This window comes from Oenanthe melanoleuca, chromosome 2, assembly GCF_029582105.1.
Source record: "Oenanthe melanoleuca isolate GR-GAL-2019-014 chromosome 2, OMel1.0, whole genome shotgun sequence".
NCBI classification, from domain to species: Eukaryota; Metazoa; Chordata; class Aves; order Passeriformes; family Muscicapidae; genus Oenanthe; species Oenanthe melanoleuca.
In genome coordinates this window covers 27,028,869-27,050,691 of record NC_079335.1, presented here as the reverse complement: position 1 = coordinate 27,050,691, position 21,823 = coordinate 27,028,869, and the positions used below count along the sequence as shown (strand labels likewise).

General features: G+C 34.6%; 1 protein-coding gene across 4 annotated transcripts in view; it reads left to right on the top strand.

Moving 5' to 3' along the window:
• Positions 1–21,823, top strand: part of RALYL (RALY RNA binding protein like) — a 364,670-nt gene that overhangs the window by 289,840 nt on the left and 53,007 nt on the right. For 2 of the 4 annotated variants that reach the window (XM_056485414.1, XM_056485417.1), the window contains 2 exons: positions 2,343–2,418; positions 19,947–19,979. In XM_056485414.1, coding sequence (XP_056341389.1) covers positions 2,343–2,418; positions 19,947–19,979 — 109 coding nt within the window. The remainder of the gene's footprint in view (positions 1–2,342; positions 2,419–19,946; positions 19,980–21,823) is intronic. The other 2 variants (XM_056485415.1, XM_056485416.1) reach the window with 1 other exon arrangement.

Here is a 21,823-nt window from a genome sequence, read left to right as displayed (position 1 = left end):
CTTGGAAGTGGATATTGTAGAGCTGCAAATGTAGATCTATAAGATCAGTCATCAGGATAGTATTTATCTGTCCCAGAAGGATATGAACAAGTTTTTAAAACTTGTAAAAAAGGGATTAAGGAGAAGAAAGTCTAAGATGTAGCTCAGAAACAATAGCAGATGAGAGATGAAAAATATGTGATGATTATGGTATGAGGATATGGAAGAGGATACCATAGCCTCAGATATTTCCCAAGAGCAGATTGAAATTCTACTTTACTTTTCTTTAAATCCAGCTTGTGGTAGGAGATGGTGAAACCCAACACAGTCAATGACCTTAAACTGACATACATAAAAATAGTATGAAAAGGTCTAATTATTGCAAAGGTCACAGGATAAAAAATTTGTTCCAATTCTGTTGTTTCCAGGAGTCAATGGAAATGCAACAGAACTATCAAAATTCCTCAGTGGCTTTCAGAAATGCTTCATGTTTACTTTGTTGATTCAACATTGTAGAATTTATATATCTTGAAATAAGGGCATCATAGCTGAACTTATAACAAAAATAAAATATAAGAATTAATTTATATTTAATAAAGCACTTGCTAAAATTACAGGAAGGAAAGCATTTCAAGGAGGTATGAAAACTGTCTGCAAATGTTCCTCCAATTTCAGAGAGATAGATGAAACAAGAAAATTATTATTTTATGAAAAATTATGATTAAATAGTAATGCAGCTCCTACAGAAGAAACTGCTGTCAGATTTAATACCAAAATACTTTAGATAAGGAAACTGTTTCTCAAGTATAGTATATTATATAGTACTGCATAAAAGTTTTTTAAATCAGGTCCTTGTATAGTTTTAAATAAATCATGACTGAGCTCAAAATATCAAAAATAAATGTAAAGTTATTCTAATTTTTTAAAAATTATTTTAAATATTTGAAGTATGACATTTACATTGGCAAAATATTTTTGTCAATAAGAAGTCTAAGGGGCATACATTTTCAATAATCCTGATTGTTAAAAAAGGTCAGATTGGGTGGTTTTTATTATTTCTGTGTGAAATAAAAGTATCCAATCAGAAAGTCTCAGGCTTTTACTGTATCTTTTAAGGTCAAGAATAATAAATAAAAATGTTTGAGTTTTTAGTATCACTGCACTGGACAGTGTTTCCTACTCCTACACTTTATCTTTCTACTTCTCACTCCACTATACTCAATTTCAGGTTAAAATAGACTTTGCTGAGAACATATGTTTTCTTGAAAGTCTTGACCACCATGTGATTCCACATTTAATGGGATATGATGTTCTGTCACAGCACTTTTACACTGAAAAAATTCCGATTATTTTGTTGACTGTTATTCTTTTTTTATATTATTGAAGCTGAGAAGAGATTTGGCTGCAGCATCCCTCAATTTGCATTAAGTTTGTTTCCTAAACTGAAGTTTTACTTTATCCATGTGATTCATTGTAATGTCAACTTTGCAAGGTTCGATCAGAATGGAGGAGCTCTTAATACAGATTTGTTTTTGTACAGACAGCTTCCTAAGCTCCAGAAGTCTGGTCTGTGCTTCTTTCTCCATGTATAACTGTTCTAGCAACCATAATGAGAGACATCTATCTTCTGGTATGATTCAAATGAAGAGACAAATTTTAGAAGAGGAATAATGTCTATAGAAGCCATATATCTATAGATCTATATCAAGCTTCTAACTATATTAGCTTGACTTTCTTTTATATTTCAAGCATAAATTTGGAGGTAGAATATAAGTGAACATTCAGTGTTCACAAGATTTCTGATCTTGTTTAGAAGAATAAGTATCTGCTTAAAAGAAAACACTTGCAAACCCAGATGTTCTCATTCTCCATGGAGTGATGCATTTGGGGTGGGAAACAGATACTCTTACTTGTTTCTGAAGAGCTACTTTCTGAGTGGATGATTAATTAGCAGTTAAGATCAGTGTGCAATTCTTTAGATCATAAAGGGGAACTCCAGGAAAATTGCATTTCTCCTCAACAGAATTTGACTTGAGATCATAGTTTATTTCATCATCTAAGTTACCATCCAAATCTCCCATATTAAAAATAGATTATTGGCATCACCAAGTAGAAAATTGTGTGTTTAAAAATTGCAATTTCTCTCTGTTAGCAATAACTGATATTTTGCCTAAAATCCTCATGCATTGAAGTAAAAAAATTTTGGAAAGTTTTACTGCATCAATTCAGAAGAGGTAAAAACTAGGCAGGTGTTTTAGGTATGCTGTCCATTTTCACTGCCTGCTACTCATTTTCAGTGACTTGAAGGTGCCTTTGCAAACTTCCAGATGTTTGATTTACTGATATCAAATGTTTGCTTTCAGATATCAACATGGCAGGAGAACCAAAACCTTACAGACCAAAACCTGGCAACAAGCGGCCACTTTCAGCACTTTACAGGTAAGTGAGATTTCACTTTCACTCACCCCGATGCAATTTTTATCAGAAAAATTATGGTAACCTAAAATGTATCTACCAATGGTACTGTGCAATGTTTAGCAAAATTATAATGAAATCTAAGTACTTGTTAATGCTCCCAGTCCTAGTACTATTATCAATAATTCTATCTTTCTTAATTGAGTGCTATTTCAACTTTTAGTTCTTACAATTCAGTGCTCGGCTATGGCCTCATTTTTTGTGACTTTTTAATTTTGCAATGATCAGTGAAATAACTAAAAATTTCAGAGCAACAAAAATGGTTTTTCATAGATTTTTCTGTCAGAGGTGAGAACCAAGTTTTCACAAAACTGGACTTCTCCCTTGGCTGTTGAGGAAGGCATTGATAGTGTCTTTCTCCTCTTCCTAGGTGCCTTTTGTCATAGAGCTGTTACAAACTTGAGGAAACATCTACTTTTTTTTCAAAATCAATTATGTTTAGTGAAGCAATAGAGATTGTTAGGACTACCATGCCCACATGTATTTCTGCTCAATAAACCTCACTTCTCATAAAAGTACTACAGAATTTGTGCTCCAGATTCATGGAAGGACTTAGGGCTGATTTCTACTGTAACTGAAGTACAAGTACACTGGCTCTGAGAGCAACACCCAGGAGTGAAATCAGACACACTTGAGCAGTGCCTTTTCATGCCTTGTCTGGTCTGAAAGTTTCAGATGGAAATTCAAGGGGGGAATCTCAGAATAAGACAACCAGAAGCACTTTAGGTCCAAGCCTCCATGCTACATAGAAGAAATTTGACATTTTATTATATAGTTGCCCTTAGCTGAAGTGATAGAAATATTGTTTTTGGAGAAGAGAATCACTATTTCATGATTACTCTTAACTGCAAGCTACTAAATTCTGTAGGTGTTCCTGGTAACCTTGATCTGCTCTGTCCCTGTGATAGTATTTCAAAAGATTTTGAAAGGTGTTCTGTGGTTTCTGGCATTTATATACATTTCCACCTCTGAGCTTTTGAAGGCTTTCTCATAAATACTTGTTTTACAGAAAAGATAGGGATAAGAGAGACCTGTGGAAAGATCTAAAGGAATTTTAAAGAGGAAGAATATCTTAGATTGTGTCCTTTCATGGATGTAGTGCAAACTATTTCTCTAGAAGATCATGAGGCTTTTATGAACATCCTAAGAGAACTAAGAGAATCCTCCCATTTCCCCCTTCATCTTAGTTCTCCCTCTCTGCTCTATGATTGTATAACAACAAGGAACTTTTATTGTCTCAGTGTTGCTTAACCTAATATGTGAGAAGATCAGTGACTTATAAAGCTTTGGCAACACTGAGAACATCTACTTATTTCAGAACACTGTTGCTAGGTCTGACTGGGATGGAGTTAACTTCATAGGATCCAATATGTGTTTTGGATTTGTTACTAAAACACACCAATGTTTTGCTGTTGCTGAACAGTGTTTGCACAGCCTCGTGGTTTTCTCATTTTCCTATTCTGCCTTTGTAATTAATAGCCTTGATGTGGGCAAGAAGTTATGGAGAAATATACCTGAGACAGCTGACCTAACCCAGCCAGAGAGATGTTCTCTCATATAGTCAGATATAAAAATTGGTAAGGTTTTTCTTCCAAAGCAGCTGTTTCTTGGAGATTGCCTGGACTGCTTATGAGAGGTGGAAAGTAATTGGCTTTACATCACTTGGATTTTTTTCCCTTCTCCCTTCCCCTATTACACTGCAAATATCTCAATCCATAAGGCTTTTTAAATTTTGATCTCTCCTTCATCCAGATGGGGAACAATGGCAGGGGAGTGAGACAGTGACTATGTGGGTGCTTAGCTGCTGGCCAGGATTCACCAGAAAGACAAGAGAGTTAAGAGGGAAGAGGTTACATTAGATTTGATTTGCACTAAGAGTCACTGGTTAAAAATTTAGTTGTCACAAAATAGTCACTGTTAAAAGGAAGGACTGTAAGTAGAAAGAGGATAATGGATTTCAGAAAGGACAGAATTAAATGAGATCAAGTAGAAAGATTCTTGGAAAGAAATTTGAGGGACAAAAGAAGGGCAGGAAATCTTGCACTGACTGTGCTTAAGGTAGAACAGAAAATTCTCCTGAAGCAGAAAATACCAAACAAAGGAATAGTATGACAGCATCAACTTTCTCTAACATTCCAAAAATTAAAAAGAAATTGTACAAAATGTGGAATGAAAACCTCATGACTGGAAAGCAAAATAAGAGCAGAGTCTCATACAGGATGTCAGAAAGGCTAAAACACATAACAGATATGAGAGACCCCCTATAAAAGGTAGTGAAAAGATTGTCATTAGAGCAACATCCTCTGATTTTTAGTTAGGAGGAAAAGAGGGCAGATAGCAGATGATACAAAAAAGGTTTCTTCATCAAAAGTGGTTAGCTGACCAGCTATTAAAAAAATCTATTTTTACCAGAGTAATTAAAAATTTGGCTAACCAGTGACTAAGTGAATTTGATGGAAATTATCTGATAACATTCACTGTAATGTGTTCAAAGGACTAACTGAATCTGTGTGTGGAGTATTAGTGATTCTTTCCAAAAATTTACTTGTAAAGAAACAATGGGTGTGGGAAGGTGTTATACCTATTTTTAAGAAAAAGAGATGCATAAAATTATTAGTTCAGATTACCTTTGATCCTAAGAAATGTACTAGAACACATTATTATGAATCATTTATGAAGACCAAGAAGTTAATAAATTGGTTAAAAAGTCAGAAGCATATTATGCTGAAGCAATATAATTTCTTCTTTGACAAGACAGCAAATTTATTGTAGAAAGAGCTGTGCTACATGGTCATTGTCTTGGTTTAGCAGTGACACTCCCAATTTAGTGCACTCTGAGGCTCTCCCAAATGAGATTCCACTAGCTCAGTCCCACCCCTTTCCTGCCCCCTTCCCACTCCAGGGATGGAGAGGAGCTTTGGAGGCACAAAGGGGTGAAAATTGCAGTTTGAGACAAGAACAATTTACTGGAAACAGAAATGAGATTTTTTTAAAAGGGAACAGTAACAGCAAAGATATTAATAACAAAAAATATACGACAAAAACCTATTTACACGGAAAGCCCATGCCCAATACAACCAGCTTTTCCACACCACACCACACTTTCTCCCACCTGGAAAAGGAATGCTTTTTTTTTCCAGAAACCAGAGAACAAGTCCTTCTCCTCCACCCCTGGCAATGATGTGAAATGGTGCTCAACAACATTTGGGTCATGGCCAGGTGGCTCAGCAGGGCACACAGCAGCCACTGATCCTGGGCTCAAGCAACCTGACCCAGAGGGCTCAGTCTCCCAGCAGCTGAGGCCGCAGGCACACACCACCACACCTGGCTACTGTAAAAAAATAACTGTCCTGGAAGAAACTAGGACAGGCATTTAAACAAGCTTTGACACTCACTTCTCAGTTTTCATGAGCATGTTCAGGAAAATTGTTGAGAAGAAACTGTCTTAAGGCAGACACCCAATGGAAAGCAGTGACTGTGTACAACACAGTATTAATGATAACAACTGTTAATTGTTAACTGTTTCCTTCATTACAGATTTTTAAATGGTATTTTTTATATGAGAGACAGCATAAAGAACAATTTCAACATAAGCAAGCAGGAGTGCTTGCACATGCTTGGAGGATTTTATTTACTTTGAAATATTTGAGATTTCAAAAGTGTTCAAAGAACTTTGCATCTCTGAAGTTTGTATCACATTTATAGGTGGATACACACATAAGTCGTTAATGCAGAGCACTGATGTCTATGATGTGTTATATCCTCATAATTTGCTTGTGTGTCCAAATCATTAGATTCATTTTTTCCTGTAATGATATAATAATATCTCAGTTCAGGATCTACATTCCTTTATTTTTTCTAGTTTTATGATCTGTGTGAAAATAATCTCATTTAATCTTGTGAATTTAGCATGAGCCTAAATTTGAGACAATCAACTTTTTTTAAGTGCAAGACAGACAAGTAAATTATAAAAGGACTTCTATTTTTTTTTTAGGCCTTAAAAATATTTTGAGAACGTTTAGTCTTTGCTTTAGAAAGCTGTTAAACACATTATTAATTTTAAGCATGCTCACTGAATATCTTAAAATTTTACTTGGAGCAGTGCTCAGGAATCACCTAAATTGTAATATAGCTGTAAACTCCATCAGCATCCATCCTAATTTGCATTGCTGTTCAGTATGTGAGGGGGGACCCAAATCCCAGAAGATTTGAAATTGTTCTGAATTTTCTTTTTAGTACACCACTTCTGTAGAAAATCACATGATTAAAAAAACTGCATTGTTTTGCATCTCGTATTGGTCTACCCTCTAGCAAAAATTAATTATACTGGCACATCTTAGTATCTTTGAAGCACAAGGTGAAGATTAAAGTTGCTGAAACAAATGTGTTAAAGCACTCTTTGGGAGCAATGTTTTGGAAAAATAGCATCACTCTTTGTCTTTTTAATTTAGTAGTGTTTTGATCAGTATTTCACTAAAGCAATGTCTGTGTCACTATATGAAAGCCCATTTATTGCTTTTTTCCTGTGTTTATTCTCCATCAAACCAAAGTAGAATCAACCATAAGTACTCTGATGGACTGTTATTCTGCTTCTCTATATCATAAAATGTTTAATTATTTGTTGTTCGTTTCAGTCCACTACCATGTTATATGGCATATTAAACACATACCAAAGTTTTTCTCCACTTCAGAAGCTTTTGTTTCTGGTATTAAAACTGCACAAGGATCCCAGATTGCTGACTCTGGAGGCTGTTGATGGTGTGCAACCATTCCCAGTTGCTCAGGGGGAGGACCCAAGCCCCAGCACAGGTGGAGCAGAGCCACCATGCACATGCTGCCCGTGGCTGGCCATCCCCCAGGACATGCAGCATGTCCTTTCTCTATGGCTCTCAGCTTGGAAGCTGGGTAAATGTCTTATCTGGCAGTAAAAAGGTTGAGAGGGTTTGAGAAGGATGACAAGGCCACCTACTTTTGAGTCTTTTGAAAAAAAAACAAGACTAGCATAATGGAACCATTTTTATTGCCATGAAAATGAGCACAATTACTGCAGGCTCTGCTGGAGACCACACGGAGCATGGGGAGTCAAAACCAGAGTGGTGGCACTGAGCCCACATGTCCCAGGTCACATCCAAGTCTGCTTTCTGAGAAACTGGTTACTTGACCAAAGGCAAATCCCCAGGGGTAAAGTAATATTTGTACAGTGTAGGAAAGCAGGGGGTGAGGATTTGGAAGAAATATGGAAAGGCAAGTTGCTGGGTGCTGCCAGGATATCTATTCAATCTCTTTGCTCTGCACAGTTTAATGTTGCATTTGACCTATAAACTTTTTCAAGACTGTTTTATCTAAGAATAACCCTCTCCACATGGATTATTTTCACCCTTGCCAAACTCCAAGCTTCTTTGGAGGGCCTCAAGCTAAGCTGTCTGGCCCCAGTGTCACATCTTGAAGACTCAGTGCAGAGCTACTCACTCCCCAGTCCCCCAGTATTCCTTTGCTGTCTGGGCATGAAGCTGCCTAGCCTAGATCCATCCTGCTGAGGCACCTGCTGTGGAGTGAGACAATTAACAGAATGCATTCAGTGAATAGATTAAGAAAGCCAGGACAAACTGAGTGAAATAGCCTCTCTCTGTGTTGGCTTGGGTGAAACCAGAACCACCCACCTGTACTGACCCACCACAGCACTGATGAGATGGAGCATAAAGTGACCCTGCAAAGTCTTCCCTCCAGGACAAGTTTTTTCCTGGCTCTTCTCTGAAATTTCATGTGTAGAGTTCAGCATTCCCTGAATGATATTAGCACAGTGATTTCCCATTACCAATCACTTCTCTGTGTAATGCAGTTGAAATGTATATTCAACATGTTTGATTTAACGTACTACTAATTACCTACATTAAACAGCCTTTACTTTACAATTTCATAACTTCCATGGCCTCTGGAACAGATTATTTTATTTAAATGTCTAATATTAGTATACTGGAAAGGGATGCTCTTTTGTTTTCATGGTGTGATTATTTTTATGTTGATGTTTTACTCTTTTTGACACAAATATTTTTTCAATTTCCTCAGTACATTTTACTTTTATAATCTCTGTCACAAAACTGATTGAAATATTTTCACATTTTGGATTTCCTTTGGTTTTTCAGTCTTATAGCAGAGGCTGAAAGAATTGCTTGCAGTCATTCCCTACTTGCTCTCTGCTTCCTATCTTCATTGTAAATATCATTTATAGAGTTTGGTGTGGTTTAGTTTGCCTCAGAGCCATCCATTATTTTGAGTTGCTTTTCTGAGCATTCCTGAGCACCCTTCATTACAGGAAAAAGTATGAAAAGGACACTGATGGGCAGCTTGATTGTGTCTTCTAGTATAGGAATCTTCTTGAGATCATTCCTCCCACTTGAAAGCATTAACATAAACAACAAATTCTGTGCCACACAAGCATTACTATTCCATTAGAATACTGCAGTATTTTGCATAATTACTATAATAGTGTGCCACTATTAGTATATCATCAATCTTTAAACCTGGTATGTAATAAAAATAACTGCAGGTATAAGTGTCTTACTTAATTGAATACTGTCCTAGATTTCCAACAATTTTTTTCATTATACTTTCTTTTTCTTAATGAACTTTTCTGTCCATCATAACTACTGGACTACAAGAGACTAAAAACACAGTCCAGAAAGCAGAAAAAAAATCTGATCAATTATTTTCTGAAATTTACTTTTGCATCAAATTGTTGTTAAAACTCCTACTTTATTCAATAGAATGAATGAAAAAAAATTATGGAACATAATTTTTCTATGACTATGTAATATTAAGATTATATAGTGAGACATTTCTTTTGAATTAAAGTGATTCTTTTTCTACAGAAATGTATCCTCCTGATGCTTTTGATTACTCTTCTTCATGAAAAAAGCTATTTTATTTCAGTGCAGTGGAATGGGTCTAAGATAAATGTTGCTCTGCAGCTCTACTGAAAAAAGATTTAACTTCCATAAAAAATCCTCACATTTCTAGGCAAGTTTAAATAGAATAAAAGATAAGTCCAGTAGGATACTATTTATATTCATTTAATAAAAAAATATTACCAATGGTCACATTTGAAACAGTCATTACTATACAGAAGTAATGTAATTTAGTTTCAAATTCTTACTTGAACAGTATAATTTTTTCTTGTGTTGAGAATTTTAATAGTATTCTCAATTACATTAAAAATCTTTAAAAGTACAAATAAAAAGCTACAGCAGATCCAGTGATTCAATGTAATTTGAATCACCTTTTGTTTGTTTGTTTACTTATTTTCTTTCAAGAAAAGACCCCCCCATGTCAAATAAATAATATCATAGGAATAATAAAAAAAAAATTCTGAGGGAAGGCAGCACATGCAGGTCTTCATTTCTGAATTATGGTGGTGTAATTGCAATCAGTTTAGTCCCACAGATGTTTAAAGCAATACATGTGCTCAGAGGGACTGGGAGAGGAAGATAAAGAATAAAGTTTGGCCTTTCACATGATCAAGAGTATGAATGTGCAGCACTTTATAGCTTTAGGGAGGGGGGAAATGGGGGAGAGATCTCAGGTCCTTAGCAATATCCAGGAAAATCTTTTGTTTCTCTTCATTTTGAATAAATCATAGATAAAGAAATAGACCAAAAGACACAAAATCCAACTGGCATATTGATTTTTCATTCATATTATTCCTAATCTATGTGGTAACTCCAACAACAACTAAGAGAACAAAACTTTTTTTTTTAATCTTCTTCTTCACTATTTTAAAAATACTTCTAACTTCCCTTAAGAAGGGGACAAGGGCAGATTTTGCCTCTTAGATCACCACTGTATGATAAATCTTACATTTTTCTCTGTTTGCTTTTATTCACATCAGGTTTTACACAATGGCCTTGACATGGATCCATTTAGAAGTAGGTCCTGTGTAAAGACTGGCACTTGTCTCTGCAGCAGTCTCCCCCCAGTATTTATTCAGTATTTCCTCAGGTGTTTTTTTTCCTTTGTTAAGAGGAAGTGACTCCAGCTTATACACATCTGCACAGGAGCTGCATCCCTCTTCCCATCTCAGTGCTCTTCCTCTTGCACAAGTGATACATGGCACCATATGAATGATGTTGTCTTCTTCCACAACAGCCCAGACATCATAACCACATCCATGCTCAGAGACTAGCAAATTTGGAGAGCAGCCTGTTTACTTATATTGTTGGGTTTCTTTCCTGGTGTTTAATTTTCTTTCTTACTTTTTCCTTCTGCTATGAAACCTGAAGCAATATACTATAGATAAAGTATCTAACTGCAAACTTTTTTTAATGGTTTTTAATTACTGTTTATACCACAGTAGAACAGAAAACATATCCAAAATTTCTGATTACTTTGAAATTACTGACTCCTTTCTTATCCAATTGAAATTATTATGACTCTTTTCTTATCCAAGAATTTTTGCTGCTAATAAAAATGAAGAAACTTTGGCTTATAAATCAAAGAATGAATTCCTAAAAGATCCAGAGTATTGATGTGTTTGCTTGCAGGCAGACAGACACAGTAGTTTTAGTCATGCATTTGCTTTAAACCTTGACAGCCTGAGCTCTATTCCTATCCCTTATTACATGAGAGATTTTTACTCTTTATTATTACTCTATGGATTTTTGCATTTAATTTAAGGAATAAACAATTTGGACTTGACATATCATCTTCCATACAAGGATGATGTCCTCTGTAGGTATTCTGCTATGTTTCAGTTAGGCTAAAAAGACTAGTGCCTTCAACATATTAAAAAAAAAAAAACAAACCCAAAAACATGGGTTTTTTTCTACATTTGAGTTTTAGTGGAGAAGGAATCATGGAAACAGTATCAAGATTTGCAGACACTGTTGTTCAGGAACTTTCAGGAAGTTTCAAAAGTAAGGATATAGGGCTCATGACAGAGAATAGAGAAGGGCCTGTCCTGGCATTGCAAATGAACAGAGGAATTCTTCATTTTCAGGAATTTAGTAAACCCTTACCTGCTGCAGTAATCAGAGAAGCAGGATGGTGTGCTTCAGAGAACCACTTAGTGGACTTGCAATTAGGCATTGGTTCTCACATAATGTAACACCTCTAATTATATAGAAGGCTGTAATTTGGTCTGGGAGCTGCTGGTGTACTGCAAGGGCACCATTTAAGTGGCTTACAGAGCAACAGAAATATGATCCTGGGTTATAAATTTAGTACTCTGTGAATAAATAAGCAAGGTTGGATAAATGAGAGTCTGTAACACATTTTAAAGTCTTACAAATTATATTAGAAGAAGAAATGTAAAGTATACTTAATTTGAAAGAAAATTGATTGTTAAGTAAGATTACAAATAGCATGGAAGGCTGTGTGCAACACAGAGGGACAATAGCAACATATTGCAGTGAATTATATAAATAAAATCACCACGCACCTTATTTCTGGGTGAATTCTGTTAGTCTTGGAGCATACTGTCTGAAAATATGTTAACCACCTTGCCAGAATTGATACTTAGTGCTGTTGATGCACATTGTCAGATGTAATTTTATTTTTTTAAGAACAGGTTACAAAGTGCATGCCTTTTTGGTATTGCATGCCAGTATTCCCAAAGCTTCTGGCAAAAGCATTGGCTATTTTACTGAAAAATAAAAAATGTATTCATATTCATATGTGATTTGAGTTCTAAGAAATGGGCATTTTCTAATACCTGTGGGCATAAAAATGCATGTTGCATTTTTCAGCTTTGCCTGAGTAAGATTATCCTAGGAGACAGCATGACAAACACGAATCTTACATTGTTAGAGAAGTGACCCTGCTGTAAGTGCTTTAGAGTGTTAGTAGTGTCATTGAGGAAAAAAGGGTATTGAGCCTCTACCCTTGGGATGCTCAAAGGCAATGCCTGCATTAACCTTCATCTCTTTGTGACTGCAAATAGCCACAGAGCAAAGCAGTATTGATTGTGTGCATTAGATCAGTCAACACTGTTTTCTTCAACCCACCCTGAAGAACCCATTCTAGATGTTTTAGATCAGTACATATTGATCTGAGTGTTCTTACTCTGCTTTAGAGCAGAAGAGGGTCAGGTGAAATCAGCTTCATGCAAAGAATGATTAAACCTGTGAGGAAGAGATCTCTAAGGCACACGACTTAGATCACTGTATTTTTCTTAAAATTCCATCTTTTTTTTTTGGAGCATATTTTTTTGCAAAATTCAGCAACTAGCAAAAATCACAGGAAAAACAGATAAAAATTGACAGTGGAATGGAGTTATTTTCATTCTTCAGGTTTAGTTTTCTTTGCTTTCTTGAACAAAGGTACCAAATTAAGCAGGTTTTGAATTTGGAAGAATCTCACAATGAATCTGAGTCTGAATTGCTTCATGACTGGAAACATCACATAGATGTGATGCATGTGTTAAACACAGTTTAGCTTATCACTCTGTTTGGCAGCAGAAGACTTCTCTTGGGTGGCATGGGAGGAAACTGGAATACATTATTATCTAAGAAGGTTTCCAAATGTATAGTCCAATCAATTTCACTCCAAGTCACAATTTATTTTTTCCTCAGACATACTACCAGGATTTAGGCAACTGTGAGAATCCTTTCCACTGTTTATGTTATCTTTGCAAGTTTTGGATCCATAAAGGAAGATGCAGCAAAATATAACCTGTAAAATCAGATAGGATACAACTTTTAAATGACTTGGAGGTTTTAGGTTTCCCTCTCTTGCTGCCTAAAATTTAGGCCACTCATTTATGAGTATTATTGGAAATTATTTGCTTTTCTCCTTTAGTTCCCCTGAGTTTTCTATGCCACCATTTCCTACCACATCCCCAAAACCCCTCCAGCCCATGTTATAAAAGTAATGCATTCAGTATCCAATATGACAGTGTACATTTTTATTGGTATATAAAAACCAACTTTTGCACATGCTGTTTTAAGTCTCATCCTAGCCTCTTGCTGCTGTGAAAGTTAGTAAAGGGAAGAGGCAGTGTCTTTAAAGCACTTCCTCCCTGTAGGTAAAGATACCTTTTATTCAGTTTTTCAGCTGTCAAACTTCAAAGATAACTCCAAACAGATTATTAATTACATTCTACTAATGGAGAAAAGGTTATCTATCCTAACTACCCATGGGGTAAAAAACCCTAGAAACCTGTACTTATGACAAGAATTTCATGTTTATTAATGATGTAAAATACAGATTTGGTAGGAAACTAGCTAAATTTGGTAATGTGCTATGTACATCTGATATACCTGGTACATATGCTACACATCAGTGCAGGCTGATAGCAGGTATTTTGACAGCATCCTGAGCTAACTGCTCCCTCAAAATATTTTCCTGCAGATAGTGCTATGGCACTACCCTGTCCTGGGTTTAGGTTCTAAATAAAGCTGGCTACATAAAATGCACTGTATCAATAGTCAGTGGTTTTTGCAGGATTTTTTAAAAAATAGAATAAAAATTAATTTCATTTATGCTAATTTAATTTGATTACTGAAAAAAACTTCCACATATTTTTTGTTGTCCTGGCATGTAAAATGCTTAAAAATAATACTTAAATAAATAAATAAATAAATGCTGGGCCAAAATTCCATTTCTTTCACTTCAAAACAGTGAAAAGACTAAAGGCATCTCCATCTTGCAGCATATATATTACATATACATATACATATACATATACATATACATATACATATACATATACATATACATATATTACATATACATATATTACATATACATATATATATATACAAATACATATAAATTAAGTGCATGAATGCATTAAACCAAATCCAAAGGTGAGCAGAAACATTCCTAGACAGAAAATCGAGCTGTCTCATGAGGACCAACAATAATTTCAGTTTTCTCTAGCACAAGAAATTAAGTTGTATAGGATCAATATCACCAATAGGTGTCTAGGTAAGTTTTCTTCTTCTGGGGTTAACTTTTTCCTCATGCACTTGGGGTAAAGCTGATGCATCAAGAAGTGATTTAAGTTATTCTCAATCTTAAATAATTAACCTAGTCAAAAAAGTAATAAAATATTAGAAAAAGTGTATCTTTTTTAATCAGTCAGAATGTGTAATGTATGGTGATACTTTCATAAGGGACTCAATATGTATTATACATCTATTAAGGATTATGTATAGATCTACATAGAGAGAGTCTGGTAGCCAAAGGCATAATATTGTTTGATAATCTGTTTATCCCTAGAGTCCTTACTAGTGTAGTAGCTTTCTTACTGAATAAATTCTGCAGTAATTAGTCAAATTTAGTTTTAGTATGCTTGAATATTTCAGTCATGAACTTTGATTAACTATGATCTGAGACTAGAAGAGAGGAAGCATGTGCTGATTAAAGGACACTTCTCAATCAGCTCTGAGGAAAGATGTTTTAATATGTCCCCATAACTAACAGTCTCCTGTTCCTTAGTTCTTCCTGTCTTGAAAATTTTTTTGCAATACCCAGCCAGTTCTACTTCATTTCAAATATGTGTAAAATAGTTCTTGTTCTCAAATTCTCACTCTGCTTTTCTTTTTCAAATTCCATTACACTGAACTCAATTCTTCAATTTATTACAAAAATTAAAAATAAAAAATCAGATTTTAACTTTGTTTACTGGATGATTAAGAAACTGCTTTTTGGTACCTATCTTACATGCAGTAACATTTTTGTTAAAATATTTCATTTAAGTTAAATAAAGCATAACACTGAGTATTCCTATTATTTAATGTGTCTCTCTTTCCCATTGGCATAATTCTTTGTTCATGGTCATGCTGGGTTTAGATTTTATTTTATCAGCTTGATTATGAGACTCTCACATCAGGCAATACCAAGAGCCTTAAAAATGAGACTAAGTCTTACCTATCATCTGTCTTATCATTTATCCACCAAGTCAGTTATTGCATCAAAGGACTAAGTGAGAAATGCCACTTTGAGCTCACAGTATGTTAGTTTCCCCCCATGGCTTGAGTGATGTATTTTATTTTGTGCTAGAATCTTTATGTTCCAATAAATAACAGAAGCACCCAGGTCCATGGAACACAACTTCCCGAGGCACTCTGAAAACTAATACATAGTATTTGACATTATTATGACAATATTCATGAAAACAACAGTTGGTTGTTTTTGCTTTTCTAATCAGAGTTATCAATTGCAATGTCAAACACCAGATGGGAGCGGAAGTTATTAAATTTTTTAGAGACAATTGCAAAAAGTTGACATAAGCCTGTAAATTATTCTTCCATTCCCTCTGCTTCTGAAACACATTTGATAGACTATATCTTCTATACAGTCATTCTACCATTTATTTTTTTCCAGAATATGACAGAGTTTCTTGATAAAATTTGTCAACATTTATAAAGATGTTTATGGAAGCTTCAGAAGACAAAATGAGCTTCTTAAACTATTCTATTTGACAGTGATTACTGATAATGTCCAGAGAAATTATCTTGCATTGAAATTAAGTCACAGAAATCAGAAAGGAAGGATTACCTAGTGTACAGCAGCAATTGCTCTTTCAGACTCAATAGATATTGGAAATTATATGAAATTACATTTCTTCTGTAAATTAAGACATGCTTGTATTAGGCTTGGTTGCATTGAATAGAAATATTGTGAGGTAGCAAAAGTTATAATGCACATGCTTTAAGAAGAAACTAGATGACAACATATAACACTGATTAAAATGTTCTGAAGAAAGATGGGTTTTGATCACTTCAAACCACTAACTCAACATTCAGAGAAAAATGAATTCATGTTTGATTACTGTGAATGGAAATGTAAGTTTCTTTTGTAAGGTCCCTTGAGTTGTTTTTGTCATTTTAAAATTTAATGCATTGATAAACAGGTTGAGCCATAAATGTAAATATTCTTTCACTACTCATATTTCTGCTAAATCTGTGGTTTTGCTAATTCTTTGGTTCCTAAAGCTGCACAGTGCAAAAAAAGGGCATACTTGACAGATAAATAAGTCAGCCACTCCAGTCAGTCTAAATATACATTGGCACTATATTGAATTCCAAAATGTTTCTCAGTTGTCCTCACTTTCCTATCTGGCTTGAATAAAAATGTTTCCAATCTCCTTGAAAACTGCAGTCACTATTCATGAATTTTATAGTCAAACAGAAATTGTGTGATGTCAGCAATGCAGTCAGCTAACCTTCCCCAGGAATTCTGATGTGAAGGTTGTAAGCTAAGATGATGACTCATCTGAAAATTTCTTTGTTCCTGCCCCCTTTCTCTGATTCAGGGCAGATAGTTTTGTTATTTCAACAAGTCAGAATTTGAATCCTAACAAATTCATTAAATTCCATGTGTTTTTCCTACTAAGTGCTTAAAGATTAAATTATGTGACCACCACGAGGAAGAATATATTGATTCATAATTAATCACCTTGAAGAATCCTTGACTAAAATCCATTTGCTTGTGTACTGCATTGATATTGTTACAAATGTTATTCACTTTGTCCTGTACTCAGTTTTGGGAAGGAGAGGAGAGGATTCTTTAACAAGTAATTATATGGATTTGTGTATCTCAGGTCAGGCCTCAAATGCAAAAAAAGTCTTGCCTGTAATCTCAATAGGACAATTATGCAAGAAAAATTGAATTTACTATGGGATCTTACTGTCATTCCATGATTGTTTACAAGTCAAAGAGGAATTCACATACCCTTAGTCTAGTCACATTTCCCTGTATGTTTGTCTGCAAACTTTGAAAATTTGTCCATCTGGATGTTCAGTCAAAGATAGAATTTAGATAATTGCCATTTATAAAAGAAAACTTAACAGCAAAGAAAATAATAAAATGCACAATTGGGTTACTCAGACCTTGTAAAATATCTCTCCAAGACAAAGGGAATAACACTAAATGAGAAATTTGTAGTTCTTATTTTAAACAGTGTGACAGTCCTGTAGCATATCAATGTAGTAATCAATTACCTATGCCTGTTCAGTTTACAGTGACTGTTTTTAACTGAGAAACTTACATAGTGCAAAAATTCATTTTTCTCCTGCAAAACTTATCTATTGTATGTAGATAAGGAAAATCTTAGCTCAGAAAATTTTAGCTGAGAATAAAAGCTAAATACCACCATGTCCTAGTCATGCTACTGATCAGCCTCCCTCCCTCCTATTCAAACTGACATATTGCCTTGGCATATTGACAAACTGATCTTTTCTGGTGGGAAATCCATTTCAGAAAAGAAAGAAAAAATCTCAATCTCTCCTGCTTCTCTACCATTCCTACACAATTAAAACATTATTCCCTTTTTTTACTGTCTTGCTTAGTTTTTCTTGGGCACAGAAATATATTTTTGCAAAGAAAACAGTTTCTGCTTTAAGATTTTTCCTGGAGGTGTATTACAGTCCTTCTCTAAACTTACCAGGATTAGTCTTTTTGCAATATCATATTTAATTTTTCAAGAATTCCTCAAAACTCTGGAAAATTCAGTGTACATTAGATTGAAAAGAAAGAAAAAAAGCATTTTGTATTGGCAAATGTCACAACTAAAGATGGTATAGGACGTTATTTCATATTGTGTTGAAGTTTTAAACCTTTATATTATTTTGCCGTATACTGAATTACCAAACAAAAGGCCAACAGATAATTGTGTTCTTTTACTATGAGGAACACTTGAACTAATTAAAAGTAATGCAGCAAATTATCTAAAACCATTTAGTCAAATATAGAGAGAGGTCAAACCTAGGGCAGCACTATTTAAATCAAATTGAATTCGAGCTTGAGAATGGACTTCAAATAAAAATTTAATTGCAGTATTTTGCCCTCAGGGCATTCTACCACACACTCTTTGCTTTCAAGTAAAATCCACCAGAATGTCCTCCATCAGAGTAGTGCTAGGTCTCTCTTGATTACAACATTTCTGTATTATGAAGTATGTTCTAGGGTTTTCATTCTTTGGTCATCATGCTTATAGTTAATCTCCCTAGCCAAACACTTAGGGATTCCCCTGACTGATTCATTTCATTAAGCAGAAAAAGAGGAAACAAAATCATGGCACTATTGCACAGAATCTTCAGGAGAAGGGAGAAATCCCCATGAAGGGCTCTGTCATTTTATTGCTCTCTGGCAGCACTGCCTGAGCACAGAGAATGCCAAGCTCAGGTTCTCTTGGGACTGCCCTGACCACAAGGACATGCAGCTCCTACTGTGCTTCCAGGCATGTGCAAAGCCATCAGTGTTTCCTCTTCTATTCTTCTATTCCATGTGGATTTCAACCCCAGAGAGAAATGGAACGCTGAGTTGCAGTCATTAGGACAACACAAAAGGGATTTTGCTTTCAATGTGTTTTAGATTTTAGATGATAATAATAACTAAACTGGTCTATTGGTTTGAGAGTTTTTTTGCACAAAAACTTTGCTAAATTAATGCAACAGTACTCAGATTTTTTACAAAGAGGATTTTCATGAAACTTTTTCTCAAAGCATTTATTATTGAAAGTAACTTTGTTTACAACTAACGGTAATTGTTTAAAATTAATTATATTTCAAATATTTTATTGTGGAGTAAATTGATTTCAGATTAATAAATTAAATTTTCAGCTCCACTTATGAAACACTTTGCCTCATTACAAACACATTTATTAAAGGCTACAAAGATATTAATGACCTGGATGTTTGTTTTCTGCTCTTCTTAAAATAGTATGCTCAGTGGGAACCATCACAACAGAACATTTTTGCATGTCATGTAATCAATCAAAATTACTCAGTTGTAAATATGCTTTAAACATGTTTATAAAGGAACCTAAAAATCACATACTAATGGTCCTATCAAGCAGCTGATATCAATAAACTCACAGAAACCAGAACATACTAAAAAATAAGGGCAGCCAGCTGCAGATACCAGAGCAGGAGCACTGCCTGGTGACATGGATGAGTCTGTCTGTCTGTCCTGGCTGGATGGAAATTGCCAGAGAAGAGGCTCCTGTCAGTGTGCAGGTGGTGCATCCCTCACAGCCACAGCAGCCACAGCAGGGAGGGGTGGGAGAGCACTTTCAGCCACTGGGCTTGGACCTGGGCATGATTCTGGATCTACCAAAACAGTGATGACACCCAGATCCAGCACAAGGCCAGTTCTGGCAAATGGGACAGAAGCTCTCATAATGATGAAGTGATCATGCCATGTGAGCACAGGATGCTGGAAAACAACAACAACAAAGCAACAAAAAAACCAAAATATTTCTTGTTCACTCTAGCTATTCCACTCAAATATCCACACAAGTCACCTGAATCTGTGAAATTCAAAGAGCCTGGATGTGCTGCTTTGTAGAAATTTGATTTCTAGATCAAAGTTCCATCAGGTAAATGGGATTTTTTCAGAGTTAAGCACCTACTAAAATTAATCAGGCCCTTCTAATCATGTTAAATTGTGTCCTTAAATAAACTTGACTCTGAGAACAGCTGTTTCATTGTATAATTGTTTGTAAACACAATAAATACCTACATTTAAAACTTTTGTTATTTACTTGACAGACTTGAATCAAAGGAGCCTTTCCTGTCAGTTGGGTAAGTAAGAAAATGTATATTTTCATGTATCTTTATATATTCAACAACCATATAGTATAATTTATGACATTATGTTGAGTGTAAACATCCTATTTCAATATTATGGTTACTTACTATACTTAATCTTATAAAATGTAGGTTTTAGTCAATAAAGTCTGCAGACATGGATATTTTCCTTCTCAAAAAGAAACTAAGAATATTTTTCCTTTATTGACTAAACAAAACTTGCACTAAAATATATGTAGGAGTTAAATATTCCATTAAAAGGTAGCTGGTTCATTAATTTATTTTCACTGGTTTTATTCAGAAACTATTCTAAATATCATTTATACCACTTTTCTAAACCATGAAAAAATAATTGATAATGTCCTTTTAAAAAAACTGTGATATTTCAATAACAGAAATAAATCAAATTTATGAAATAGAAAAAAAATCACATTTTAGCCTAGTTATAAATCACTGCCCTGAATTTAATATTTCAGCCATAGCCTTCATAGTGTCACAGTCACTTAAACAGTTTTATATTCTCTATATTAAAATGATAACTATGCTATATAAAATATTTCTAAATATGTAATATTCTAAAAAAAGTATCATTCTTTTATAAAATGTAGATTAATATATGTATTAGCAGTAATTATCTGTATTCTACTTCTGAATCTGAATTTCACTTTTCATGCACAGTTTTCCTTTCAGCTTCTTTCTTTAAAACTTTCCAAAGTGTCCTAGTGTTCAAACCATCCAACGTTCTCCCTCCCTGTTTTCCTTCAGAACTGTATCTTTTTATGTGTTTTACTCTCATTTTCCTTTGTTCACACCATACTTTGTGCTATCAAGAATATAAACTTCAGACAAAAGATCCCATACAAAATATCTATTTAAAGGTTAGTTCTACCCTGTAATTATTAGTAACTTCCAACTAGAAGTCAACTTTAAATTCTGAAGTGTAAAGTAAACAAGCAAGAGAGCATGTAAATTATGATCAAAAAAACTCAACAAATTAGCATAAGCAGGATTGAAGTGTGTCTTGTTTTTTGTAGCATAAAGTAACTTTGGTTTGCTTGAGTGTATTTTGGATTAATTGCTTTCTCTTTCTACTTTCTACCAAACCAAAGTTATTGGAAAATATTTGGAGGATACACTGCTCTTGTTTTGCATGCTTTGAAATGTCCAAATTTATTATCAAATTCAGTCCCTTCTGTCCATAACTTTCATTACTGCAATTTGTAACTTATCCTATTGAGTTGACTTTTTGGGGCCTTCATTCTCATAATGAAGTGATTATCTGAAAATATCAACTTTAAGATTAAAAAAAAAAGTTGCATGCCACTGTGGTTGAGAGACAAAGTTCTAAGTGCAAAAATCAAGGAAACAAAAATACAATGTTAGTTGTTATATTGTTTACCACAAAATAGTAAATTCCATTTCTTATCATGCTCTTAAGAACCCAGCTGGCAATTTTAGCTGATTTGCCTAGGAATAAGTATTGTGGTTTGGCTTTGGATTGGTTTCCACATGAGCAGATTGGTGGCCACTATATAAATGCACATTATGTCCATATAGTTATTGTATATTACTTTTTCTCTAAAATTGATTCCTCTTGAGAATTCTAATCTGCACAGATAGACTTAGCTTTTTTCCAGAACCTTTCAGAAGTTTGCCTGAAATGTACTTGAATTCTTTTATTCAAGTTCACGATAAGGAAAATAGAGAAAACCTCCCAAAATTATTCCCTGTGTGCTATTTTTGCCTTTTACTTCTGTATTTCCTCCACCCCCAAGGACAGCATCAGAGGGTTGGTTAGACCACCATGTTCTGAGGAGGAACCCAAGCCAATATCTACC